This window comes from Rhinolophus ferrumequinum, chromosome 2 (genome assembly GCF_004115265.2).
Source record: "Rhinolophus ferrumequinum isolate MPI-CBG mRhiFer1 chromosome 2, mRhiFer1_v1.p, whole genome shotgun sequence".
NCBI classification, from domain to species: Eukaryota; Metazoa; Chordata; class Mammalia; order Chiroptera; family Rhinolophidae; genus Rhinolophus; species Rhinolophus ferrumequinum.
The window spans coordinates 8,199,706-8,212,731 of NC_046285.1; the positions used below are offsets into that span (position 1 = coordinate 8,199,706).

At 41.8% G+C, this 13,026-nt stretch overlaps 1 protein-coding gene across 3 annotated transcripts in view; it reads left to right on the top strand.

Moving 5' to 3' along the window:
• GYG1 (glycogenin 1) overlaps positions 1–12,620 on the top strand; it is a 35,961-nt gene extending 23,341 nt beyond the window's left edge. For 2 of the 3 annotated variants that reach the window (XM_033092044.1, XM_033092062.1), the window contains exons 6-8: positions 9,354–9,573; positions 11,463–11,513; positions 11,781–12,620. In XM_033092044.1, coding sequence (XP_032947935.1) covers positions 9,354–9,573; positions 11,463–11,513; positions 11,781–11,954 — 445 coding nt within the window. In that variant the 3' untranslated portion in view covers positions 11,955–12,620. The remainder of the gene's footprint in view (positions 1–9,353; positions 9,574–11,462; positions 11,514–11,780) is intronic. The other variant, XM_033092053.1, reaches the window with a different exon arrangement.
• Positions 12,621–13,026: the final 406 nt, after the last annotated feature.

Consider the following 13,026-nt stretch of genomic DNA (forward strand, 5'->3'; position numbering starts at 1 on the left):
CTGGGTTTTAGCACTGACGTTCTGATTTCCGGAGCGTGACTGGGAGGGTCACTGAGCTTGAAAGGTAAGGAAACACTGGGTGTTTCCTGGTGGCCACAGCTGTTTGCTGGAGGTGGGACACGCACTCACTCTTGCTCCGTAGTCCCAGGTCCACTCTGCGTGACCAGCCCACCCTTGGGCACCTGGGTGTATGACTTGATGCAGACTGTGAATGGGCAAGGGGAGGAATTTTTTGACGAGAAAGAGAGGTGGCTGTTGGCTGTGGGAGAAGGGTGATTGTGCGAGAGTGGGTCTGAGAAGGTACGAGAGTGAGTGGCCACGTAGCAGAGCAAACAAGTGACAGAAGAGGGCAGAGGATGGCCAGCACTGCCACCACCCTTCCCAGAGCAGGGTCGCGCGAGCAGTGCTGATTTCTCTTTCTTGGTACCTAAATGAACTTTGCACAGAAGGAGTTTCACGTAAAATTGTTCCTGTGTGCAGCCAAGGATTCCTTTTCCGTTCTAAACAGTTCTGTTGTCTCATCCACATGTTACCAGCTACATTTCTCAACTGCTAAACTAGTCATGAAAATTCTATCTGATCTTTTGGTAACATCAGGTCACAGGGATTATTTTAACGGCTAACATAAGCAGTATTATTGCTGGCTCAGGTTCAAACCATGTCTTGTGATCTGGACGTCTGTTTGGAGATTCTATCTGGTTAAAATTAGAACACTTATTTTAAGAGGTATGTGCAAGCTGAGACAAATACCCATTACTGGGTCAGAATGAATGGCTCTCAGTAATTTAGAGACAATTGTGGTATGTACCCAACTTTTTTTTATTATTGTTCCTGGCTGGTAATTCGGTGGATAAATCAGGCAGTGAATCAGTAAATCTTCTAGTTATCCTCGTCCTGGGTCGAGGTCAGTTGACTTTATCTTTTGACATCAACATTTCCCACTTGTTATTCATCAACTATTTTTCTCTTAGCCAGGCAACATACGTTCTGACTGGTACCTGCTTGTTGCCTTTGGTGAGACAGAGCTAAACCAGCGAAATATCCTGAGTTACCCATGTATAAACAACACTCCCAAATTTCCACTTAGGCTAAAATGTTCTTTCAAGCAAGAAGTAATTTCTTCTTGTACTTATTACCTGTCCTCTTATTTATTATATTTTAATAACGGTTATTTTGGATTTTCATAAATGACAGAAGACTAAATTAATTGGTTAAAATAATTTAAAAAACGATTTTTAAAAACATTCCTCAGGCAATATGATTGAGACAAAAAAATAATTACATGAAATTCGTATCTAAGTTAATTGAAACTCTAGATACAAAAACTGTGTGAAACCTTTTGCTCATCTTTTTTGTGAACAAAGTGTTTTACTATGAAAGCTAAGAGAGCGAGCCCTTCAGGCTACTTTGCTGTATAAATAGTGTTCTGTTTGTACAGTTAGTACACAATTATATAGTATTTTTATTTTGTTCACATTTATTTTACAACATAAAAAAATTATATTTTCACAAACTTTTGTTCTTAAAGCTCACATATATATTGTGAAGACAGTTCATCTCAACCAAAACTCAGTTAATAGGATGCAGTATGTTATATGTGTGTGCTGATGTCTTTTTTTTAATTACAGTTGACATTCAGTATTATTTTATATTAATTTCAGGTATACAGCATAGTGGTTAGACATTTATATAATTTACAAAGTGATCCCCCTGATTGGTCTAGTACCCACCTGGCACTGTACATAGTCAGTACAATATTATTGACTGTATTCCCTATGCTGTATTTTACATCCCTGTAACTATTTTGTAACTACTAATTTGTACTTCTTAATCCCTTTAACCTTTTCACCCAACCTCCCAATTCCCCTCCCCGCCAATCTGCCAACCATCAGCTTGTTCTCTGTATCTATGAGTCTGTTTCTGTTTTGTTTGTTCACTTATTTTGTTTTTCAGATTACACATGTAAGTGAAATCATGTTATTTGTTTTTATCTGACTGACTTATTTCATTTTGCATAATATCCTCCAAGTCCATCCATGTTGTCACAAATTGTAAGATTTCATTTTTTATGGCTGAGTAGTACTCCATTGTATATGTGTACCACATCTTCTTTATCCATTCGTCTATCGATGGGCACTTGGGTTGCTTTCATATCTTGGCTACTACAAATAATGCTGAACTGAACATAGGGGTGCATATATCTTTTCAAATTAGTGTTTTAGATTTCTCTGGATAAATACCCAGAAGCGGAATTGCTGGGTCATAAGGCAGTTCTATTTTTAATTTTTTGAGGAACCTCCAAACTGTTTTCCATAGTGGCTACACCAATTTGCAATCCTATCAACAGTGCACGAGTGTTCCTTTTTCTACACATCCTTGCCAACCCTTGTTGTTTGTTGATTTACTGATGATAGCCATTCTGACAGGTGTAAGGTAGTGTCTCATTGTGGTTTTAATTTGCATTTCTCTGATGATTAGTGACATTGAGCATCTTTTCACATGTCTATTAGCCATCTGTATGTCCTCTTTGGAGAAATGTCTATTCAGGTCCTCTGCCCATTTTTCAATTGGATTGTCTGGAGATTTTTGGTGTTGAGTTGTATCAGTTCCTTATAAATTTTGGATATTAACCCCTTATTTAATGTATCCTTGGAAAATATCTCCTCCCATTCAGTAGATTGTCTTTTGGTTTGTTGATAGTTTCCTGTGCTGTGCAAGAACTTTTTAGTTTGATGTAGTCCCATTTATTTTTTTCCCCTTGCCCAAAGAGATATAGCAGGAAAACTACTACTAAAAGCAATGTCAGAGAATTTACTGCATATGTTTTTTTCTAGGAGTTTTATGGTTTTGTGTCTTACGCTTAAAAGTCTTTAATCCATTTTCAGTTTATTATTGTATGTGGAGTAAAAAGGTGATCCAGTTTTATTTTTATTGCGTGTATCTGTCCAGTTTCTCCAACAACATTTGTTGAAGATACTGTCTTTACCCCACTTATATTCTTGCTTCCTTAGTCATAGATTAATTGACCATATAGGCATGGGTTTATTTCTGGGCTCTCTATTCTGTTCCATTGATCTATGTGTCTGTTTTATGCCAGTATCATGCTGTTTTGATTACTATGACCCTGTGGTATAGTTTGATATCAGGTAGCATGGTGCCTCCAGCTTTGTTCTTCTTTCTCAAGATTGTCATGGTTATTGGGGGTCTTTTGCGGTTTCATATAAATTTTAGGGTTATTTATTATAGTTCTGTGAAAAATGTCCTTGGTATTTTGATAGGGACTGCACTGAATCTGTAAATTGCTTTGAGTAGTGTGGGCATTTTAACACTGTTAAAGTACAGGTCTTACCTCCTTGGTAAAATTTATTCCTAGTTTATTGTTTTTTTGTTTTTGTTTTTTGTTTTTGTTTTTTGTTTTTTGATGCAATTGTAAATGGGATTGATTTCTTATTTCTCTTTCTGATAGTTTGTTAGTGGTGTATAAAAATACAGCCAACTTCTGAATATTAATTTTGTATCCTGCTACATTACTGAATTCATGTATCAGTTCTAATAGTTTTTTGGTGGAATCTTTAGGGTTTTCTATATATAGTGTCATGTCTTCTGCAAATAATGACAGTTTTCTGTCTCCCTTTCCAATTTAGATGCCTTTTGTTTCTTTTTCTGTCTGATTGCTGTGGCTAGGACTCCCAATACTGTGTTGAATAACGCTGGTGAAAGTGGACATTCTTGTCTTGTTCCTGATCTTAAGGAAAATGCACTTAGCTTTTCCCCTGTGGGTTTTTCATATATAGCCTTTCTTTATGTTGAAGCCTGTCCCCTCTATTCCCACTTTAGTGGATTTTGTCAAATGCTTTCTCTGCATCTATTGATATAATCATGGGATTTTTTATCTTTCATTTTCTTTATGTGGTATGTCATGTTAATTGATTTGTAGATATTGAATCAAAACCAGATAAAGACACTACAAAAAAAAAGAGAGATATAGGCTGATATCCCAGATGAGCATAGATAGATGCAAAAATCCTCAACAAAATATTACCAAACCAAATTCAACAATATATTAAAAAGATCATACACCACAATCAAGTGGGATTTATTCCTGGGATGCAGGCTTGGAAGACATCCCTCCTTTTGAATTTTTTGGAATAGTTTCAGAAGGATGGGTGTTAATTCTTCTTTGAATGTTTGCTAAAATTCACCTGTGAAGCCATTGGTCCAGGACTTTTTGTTTGTTGGGAGTTTTTTGATTACTGATTCGATGTCGTTTGTAATAATTGGTGTGTGCAGATTTTCTGTTTGTTCGTGATTCAATCTTGGAAGACTTCTGTTCAGCTAGACTTTAAATGGTTCTCCCGGTTGATTGGTCTATAATTTAGCTGTAATTTTAATGTGTTCATGGGTGAGCACAATATGTATCTACTCTGCCGTCTTGCCCCAGACTTTCTATGGTTGTACAGTTTTCACTGTATAATGCACAAACCTGCATATAAGGCAGCCAGTGTGAGGCCTAACAGTCCACCTTATATCAAGCCCAGGCCCGCCCTAGATGATTTCCAGGGACGTCCTGTGCATGAGGACCTTAGGCCAAACTTCACAGTCCCTCTTCACTTCCCTCCCCCGTTCCTGGGCCCCGCGTTTACCAGTGAGCAGCTGCCCAATTTCCCCGCCTCAAAAGGCCCCGGCGGGGTTGGCCCAAACCTTCCATATGCAGTGACTCCCCCAGGCCTGCTCTTCTCATAGAGTCCTTGCTCTAAAACTCGTTTTCCTCCCGCCCCTGATCGCTTCCATCAGTCCGTGGGCTGTGTGGCCGTTAGGTTCCATACCTACAAAAAGAGTTCCTGCCCCTTACTCTACAGAAACAGGGCTGATCCCAGCCTGAACCCATAACATCCGAAGCCTGCACTTGATTTCTGTGTGTCCCAGCGTCTTTCTTACTTCCTCTTTTACGCGTCTCTGCGATCACACTCCTGAATCCACATGAGCTGTCTCTGGTCTGCCCATCAATACCCTGGCGCCGGTCAGTTTGTGCAGGAAACCTACTCACACAGCATGCACTCTGGGACTCGTTTTGTTGCTGAAGTTTGGGAAGCTGTTAGGAGGGTACATCGCAGGGTACATCCTGCACACTCCTGCTCACCTATGCCCCTCTCACCCTCACCCAACTTACCAGCACCAAGGAATTCCTCGCCTTTGGACAGAAAGGGCAGTTCCACCCAGATTTAGGACCCTTATGATCTTGATTTCTACCTCAAGCAGGGGTATCAAGAACTTTCTTAAAACCAAGACTGCGCTGCCTGTGAAAGTTCCAGCCAGTAGATACAATGTTTCACGCTGTAAGGGTAGAATAGCTGAAGGAGCTAATTTTAAGGAAGAAGGATCCTTCCCCAGCCGCTGAGGGTAACAATAACTTAGCATTAAAGAGACACTCGAAGACCATGGATTCCTGGAGGTAGAGTCCAGGCCTGAGCCACAGTGAAATGCAGGGTGTGGACTGTGTCCCCAGATGGAGTTCCTGTAGACATGCAGGGGCCACATGGGGCGGCATCTAATCAGCATAAAGCCGGCATCCAGGGACGTTACAGAAGTCCCGGAGCCACCATCGAGTACAGACGCAGCCTGGGGCTGAGGGAGACACGGGCAGCCTCCCTGTGCAGACATTTGTGGCACTGCAGTGGCATTCCCTGGGGGTCCTGTGCCCGAGCTTTGAGGGCCCAGCTCACGGACTGAGGTGTGGAGAGGAGCTGGAGGCCGTAGACACTGTCCAGCTCAGTCCACAAGGGCCACTGGCTAGCTGGCCCTAAGAAGCACCATCCATTTCTTGTTCTCGTTCTCACCTCTTTTTGCTAAACTTGATGCAATCTGCACCTTTCTGAGAACAGTCTTCCTTCAGACACTGCTCAGTGGCTTGCTTTGTAGCTTGCTTTCCTATGGCTTACTTCCTGTTGCTGTGTTCTTGACTATATTTGGGGTATTTCCAGGGCTTGTTAGGCACACTTTTCCACCTTTCAGATTGATCATCTATAGGCAGGGAGTTAATCCATGGAGTAACAAGTGTCACTCTCGGACGATGTCCTTAAAATTCTGGGAGTGTCTCATAAACACAGCCTGGCTGTGGTTAAGAGCCTTGGCGTCGGAGCCAGACTGCTGGGTGGAATCCCAGCCCTGTTGTTCACCGGCCATACGATCCTACACGAGGTAGTTACCCTCTTCAAGCGTTGCTTTCCTCACATAGGAGGTTAACTGACATAAATCATGCACATGTTCTCCTGGCACAAGTGAGTACACAAGAGAGCAGGTTAGAAAGGAATAGAGTTTTTCTATATTCATCTTTTAATTTGCTTTAATTAGTATTTGTACCTCTCATGTCATGAGTGTGTATGACGTTTATATCAGGTCTAAGCAAATCATGGCCAAGGCTTACTGGTCAGCTAATACAGGAGGAGCAGACAAATGCTGTCATTGCCGGCGGGGAAGCTGAGTCAGGGGGAGTGAGTGTCGGAGAAGCTTTCACCGCTCTCTACTCTGGTTTTAGGCTTAAGTGTTTACATTGCAGGGATGAGGCGGTACGGGCCCTCCCCACCCCAGCACACCAGGGTCGGAGCTCTGGTTTGGGTCCCGTCATCATCAGAACATTTGCTGAAGGCAGCTGCCTTAGTGCTGCACGTCTTTCCCAGGCCTTGTCGGGCCCACTCCCGGCACAGAGCGTCTCCTGAAGATGCCCACCTGCCCTAAACTGCGATGGACTTTCCATAGCCCGTCACGTGGGTGTTGCCCTGGTAGCCCCGAGCTGTTGCCTTGCTTTTGCTGTTGTTTATTACCTTAATGTTGGTGACTCATCTCACTGTTTGGAGAAAAGGCTCTTGGGACCACACGTTGAGCACCATGCCGTACATATCACAGGTGCTTATTTCATGAAAGCCATACTGTGCACGGATTTGAGCATTATGATTTCTATCCTTTTACGGATAAAATGGAGCGGGGTGTGTGTGTGTGTGACTATACTGTATGCATAAAATCAAGAGTAAGCTTGGGGGTACCAGGTATGTGCATCTTTTTCAGAAGAAATGCATTCTGGGATGGTCACCCTTAGGAGGAACGTTACAGTAGGCTCTACTTGAGTAGTTTGGGAAGGGGGGCATGGCAGGATGGGAAGAGCTCAGGCTTGGAGAGAGAGGCACAAGGGAGCCAAATCCGATCCCTGCCACTGCATCGCCTCCTCCCAGGAGCCTCCATTACCCATCAGGGACACCACCTCGCAGGACTGTTATTCCCAGGCGTGTCCAGTGATAGCTATGTAACAGGTCTCTGACATTAAAAAATAATAATAAATTTTAGGAGCTGGGAAAGGTTACGTGACTAGAGTTTGCATCATATTGATCTGTATATCGTGATCAAATCCTTCGGTTGCCTCTGTGATAAATCCACTAAAACCTGACACGTGAGCCTCACACACAAGGATCTGTCCCATTTCCCCTTTCCCTAGCAAAGCGTCCTCCTGGGCTCCAGTTGGAGGAGACTTGGGCCAGCACACAGACGCTCGCCTGAGAGCTGCCCTCCCCTGCCTGCAATTCCCCGTGTCAGCACCCGCTCCGCAGCTCCTCTGTCCTACACTGACGTCCCATCCGCCGGCTCAGCACCTCCTGCCGCCGGGATCCTAATTAGCTTCCACCGCCTCCTGCCTCCGAATTCCTGGAGCAGCCACTGTTCCCACCTTCCTCTTGGCACTTGTATTCACCGGTGTTCTTACTTGGTTTTCTATGCATACATTTCCTCCAACCCAGAACAGCACCACTCTTAACTCTTATTCTTTTTAAGATATTATTGTGAAACACAGTGTATCTACAAAAGAGAATATACAAAAAAATGCGATTTTTAAAAAATATCCACCTCCCAAGTTAAGAAATGGAACACAACCAGTTCTTAGAAGCTCTTTTGTCCCTTGTCCATCACAGTGTCCCCTCTCCACCGGATAACCAATACCATGACATTTATATTGATTACTGTTTTCTAGTGTTTTAATAGTACTTTTTTGTTTTTGTTTTAAATGGATTCGTGTTTTTCTATTTAAATTTGTATGTATTTCTTTTTTCCGGCATATTTTTAAAAGTTCATTTACTACATACGTGTAGCTATAGTTCATTCATTTTCACTACTGTATTGTATTCCATGATATAGATATACCAGAAATTGTCCTTTTAAAAAAAGAAAAGAATGTTAAGGACCAGGTCACATAATTTAGTTTTTATTACATGGTACAGGCACAGAGAGCCATTTAAAGTTTGAAATTGCATGTGAGAAAATATCTTGGCTCACTTTTCTGCCAGAAGTAGGAAGGGAAACACAGATGTGTGAGCCTCCCCTGCTCAGTCCTCTGCTTTTAACCAACCTAGGGTGTGGGTGTGTTTCTAGGGGGGAAAATGATGAAATTTAAAAAGTACAAAGAGCAGTTATACAGTGGGAATAATACTCAATGAGTGATTAGCATAGAGCTGATAGTAAATATTTTTTGAAAGAAAAAAAAGGAATGGATCAATAACCATAAAATCTGAGTAACGTTCAGCAATGAGCATGTGTGTCTTGCTCATGTGTTTGTGGAGAGGCTGGGACAGCTCCGATGATCTCAGCTGGGTTTGGAGCCAGGCCACAGGCTTGATCCCTGTTTGCTCCATGGGTCTCATTCATGTGGAACCGGCAGGGGACCCCGGGCACATTCTCAGAGAGGATGAACAAAACAAACAGTGCTTTTTAAAGGCACAGTCTCTTCTGCCCACATTCAGTTGGCCAAAGCAGGTCAAATGAGCACGCCCAGCATCAGTGAGGCAGGAAGATGTGCTCCCTCGGGGAGACGGAGAAGAGGAGTGAACACTTGCTGAACGATAAGCTCACCTCACATGTGGTCATCTGGGTGGTTTCGAGTCCGTACCTATTTCAGACAGTGCTGGGGCTCGGAGCATTTTGGTTATGGCCCATTTGGTTATGTTGCGTGTGTGTAGTAGTTTCGTTGGGGTACATGCCTGCGAGCCCAGTTTCTGGGTTGTAGAACGTGAGCATTTTCAACTTTACTAGGTAATAATAGCAAGTGGTTTTCCAAGTGCTCGGACCTACCCTATCCACCAGGAATCGGTGTTTCGGTTGTGCACTGATCCCCTGATACTTTCAGATTTTTGTGTATATTTAACATACAATTGAATAACCTAAGAAGCACATCAAAAAATTTTTCAGTGAAAAATTTCCTTTCCAACCACTGCTGCAGGATGGGAGGTGCACTGCTAAGGCTCTGGAACGAAACGCTGCTTATTTTGTTAGCGCTCCGCATCCGCTAATCAGTTCAACTTGTGTTCACTCGGCAGGTTTGGCGCAAATGCCAAAGTTGTGCATTTCCTGGGACAAATCAAACCGTGGAATTATACTTATGACCCCAAAACAAAGACTGTCAGAAGTGAGTCCCCTGATCCCATCACGACTCACCCCCAGTTTCTCGACCTGTGGTGGGACATCTTCACCAGCAGTGTTTTCCCGCTGCTCCAGCAGTTCGGCCTTGTCCAGGACACCTGCTCGTATCTAAATGTGGTAGGTTCTGTGTTGAACTTTCTTTCAGGTAATTTGATGCTGTATTTTGAAAAACCTGGTATACTGGCAGAAATGGATTATTTGGTGGTATTTTAAACAAAGAGATAAACAAATTTTGTGTTTAAAAAACAATACCCATCTCAGAGGGGAGAGATGTTACCAGCAAAGGCTAAAACAGTAGATTTTGTGGCAGATTTCATTAGATCTGAGAGCATAATAAAGGGTTTTAGAGGTTTTCCTATATATCCATATATTATAACTATAAAATTCTTAGCCCATTGTCCTAAGATTGTGAGATGTTCCTAACGCGGTGGTTTATAAGAATAAAGGCTGTCCCATTTATTTAATGTTTTAGAAGCTGCAAACATTTAAATACACTTGCTTTATTTTTGCCATTGCTCAGAATAATGTGTTTTCAGTGAAAATTACAATAACATGAACATACAAATACTTTTCTAGGATTATTTTGATTTGCTGCTTGAACTCCTCTATGGTTAGATAGTATCTTAAAAAGAAACAACGTAAGAGGAAGATGCCTTATTAACATTTACAATAACAAACTGCTTATCATCTTTTCTGATTTTAAAGGTCTTCCTCTGAGGTTTATTCTTTTTTAAGAATTGGAAAAGAAATTAAACTTTTATGCTACATATTAAGATATAAAGCCTATAACTGAATGGATGAATTATAATCAAGTCTAATTGATCAGTTAATTACCTTGCTATAATTGTAAGAGACTAAGCTTATAAGAGATCCATCTCTTTGCTGTGGTATAAATTTTAGCCATTTCATTTATTAACACTTTTAACAAAATATAAAATGGAGAAAGGGAAAGATAACTCACACTTACATTCTTACTCTAATTGTTTTATGTGGATCATGAAATAACACTTGTACTTGGAACATTGCCTGGCACATAATAAGTGCTTAAGAAAAGTTAGCTATTTTTTATTTAACCCTTACAACTATTTTATCAAGGAAATATTGTTGATAGTCCCTTTTTATATGTGAGAATGAATTAACTGAGGCTTAAGGATGGTACGTAATTTAGTCAGTAGCAGAACTGGGATTCCAATCCAGGTCTGAGAGACTGTTAGGAAAAACACTCTGAAGAGCCTCCTGTATCTTTCCTGCTACAAGTGGAAGGCGGAGGCAGGCCTAACCCAAGGGAAGGACTTCTGCTGCCTGAGCTGTAATACAGTCCCATGGAACCCACCCCAGTACCTGAAGTTCCAGTTTATGTAAATGCAGATGTATACACCGACACTTACATACATGTAGTAACAAAATCAGGTAATCGAAAATTTGGTTCTCCCATTTTCTCTGTCAAAAGCAACACCTATATGTATTCATTCACCTTCCTTTTTCTCCGCTAAGATTTCCAGTACTTTCTCCCTTCAGAGTTTTTTGAAAGATAGCGTTGATGTTCCTTGATGGTCCAATTGAAGTTAATTGCGTATCTATAGGTAATGAGAATAAAATTTAATGTAGAATAGGTTTGCTCCATTTCCTGCACATTTATTTTGTTCCTTCTGCAACCCAGGGACTGAGAATTATGAACCAGGAAAGGTGAAGATGGGAATTGAGACAGTTGTTCAAAACTAAGCTAATTAAGCTAACAAGCTACAAGAATAGATGCTACTTGGTAATGAGCTTGAACAGGCAGATGAGTTTGGTGCATGGTCTCAACCCCTTAGCTCTCGCTTTTACGATGTGACAGCTTGTGTACAAGGTGCGGCTCTCTGGGTAGGTTCCTTCTGAAGCTTAGCTCGGAGGTATCATTTTGTTTAAGTTCTCAACCTTTCTGAGCCGACACAGATCAAGAATTTATCGTGAGACTCGTGTTCCCGTGTCCATCCATCTTACACTTTCTAATGAACTGTTTGCAGCTTTCAGAGTTGGTCTATACACTGGCTTTCTCTTGTGGCTTCTGTAGAAAGGTATGCAGAACTTAAACATTAACCCTAATTACTTTGTTCTCCCAATGTTTTCACTGAGTCAAGAAGTCTTCATTTTGTTAGGAAAAAATCATATGACCCTTGTATTTCTGTGTCTTTTTTGTTTGTTTGTTTCATGTGATACTTTTCAGTTTTTGCTACTTTGCATGATAATTCACCCTGGCTTTTCTCACGTTCAATTTACTGCATTCCTTACAACAGTCTGATTTTCAGCTCTCAAGGAGTCTGTGGTTCTGCTCTCCCTTCTAGGAAGACATCTCAGGAGCCACATCACAGCTGTCCCTTGGGGAGGGCTCAGCTCCAGCACAGCCCTTTGTGTCCTCAGAAGAACGGAAGGAGCGGTGGGAACAGGGCCAGGCTGATTACATGGGAGCGGATTCCTTTGACAACATCAAGAGGAAACTTGACACTTACCTCCAGTAGAAACGCGGCAGTCTTCCCGTGGACGCATCACTTGGCAGGCACTTACTTCTTATACTTAGTTTTTAGAGCTGGGTTAAGGAAGGTCTGTTACAGTTGCTAGTGGCTTGCACTGAAATTCATCAGACGTGGGGCTTTTGTAGGGCAGGTGAGTACCGGGCAGAAGCTGTGAAAGAACAACTCTGTTACATAGACTGCTGTGTTTTAACCATGGGCTTATTTCATTGATGGGTCAGATATTTGTCAGTTACGCCCATTGCCGAGTTATGTGGTAAAGGGGACTCAACCTTAAACTATTGAGATAGCTTCCAATGTGCTCAGCCGGGTGCCAAATCAGTCTCCCTTCGGAATGGGACATGGTGTTGGTCTCTTGCTTGCTTGTTGTGCCCTCACAAGCCCTGCATTTTAGGGTTCCCCAGGGCGGCCAGAGTGACTGTAATCCTGCTTTCAGGTAAAGACAGCCCACAGTAACACTGCTGAGTGACTCGTAAGCATCCCGACAGGTGACTTCAGCCCATTTTATTTCCTGGTTTTAGTGTCTGGCAACGCTCGCTGGTTTTCTGTGCACAGTGGGGCAATGTGTTCAGTTCTGTATATCTGAAAACAGCAGTGTGTTCTCTGGTTACCTGCAATAGCACCTTGAATGAAAAATAAAGACTTACTGCCACAGCTTGGTTGTCTAATTAAATTAAGGATTCCCACTCCCCTTGAAAAAACGTAATAGGGAATTTTTCATAATTTGTAGAATTTGTGGTTTTAAAACCAGTATAAAACTTGACACTGGAATATATGCTTTAAAAATTGGTTTCCAGGTAATGATAATTAAATCTAGTGTTCTCCAGTGATGGTGATGGATCTAATAGATGAAAGTGGCATCATTTATCTACTCTTGTCACCCCTGTCGCATCTCCATGTTAAGTGAATAGTTCAGATTTTAGAATATTGTAACCTTAAAACCCTGACAAGTTCGTTGTCAGTCTCTTGAGCGTGCTCAATCTATCAGTACTGTTAGAAGCAATATGGGACCCAATGTCTTCTAGTGCTTTATTCATGACTGAAAATGGTAGAAATCTAA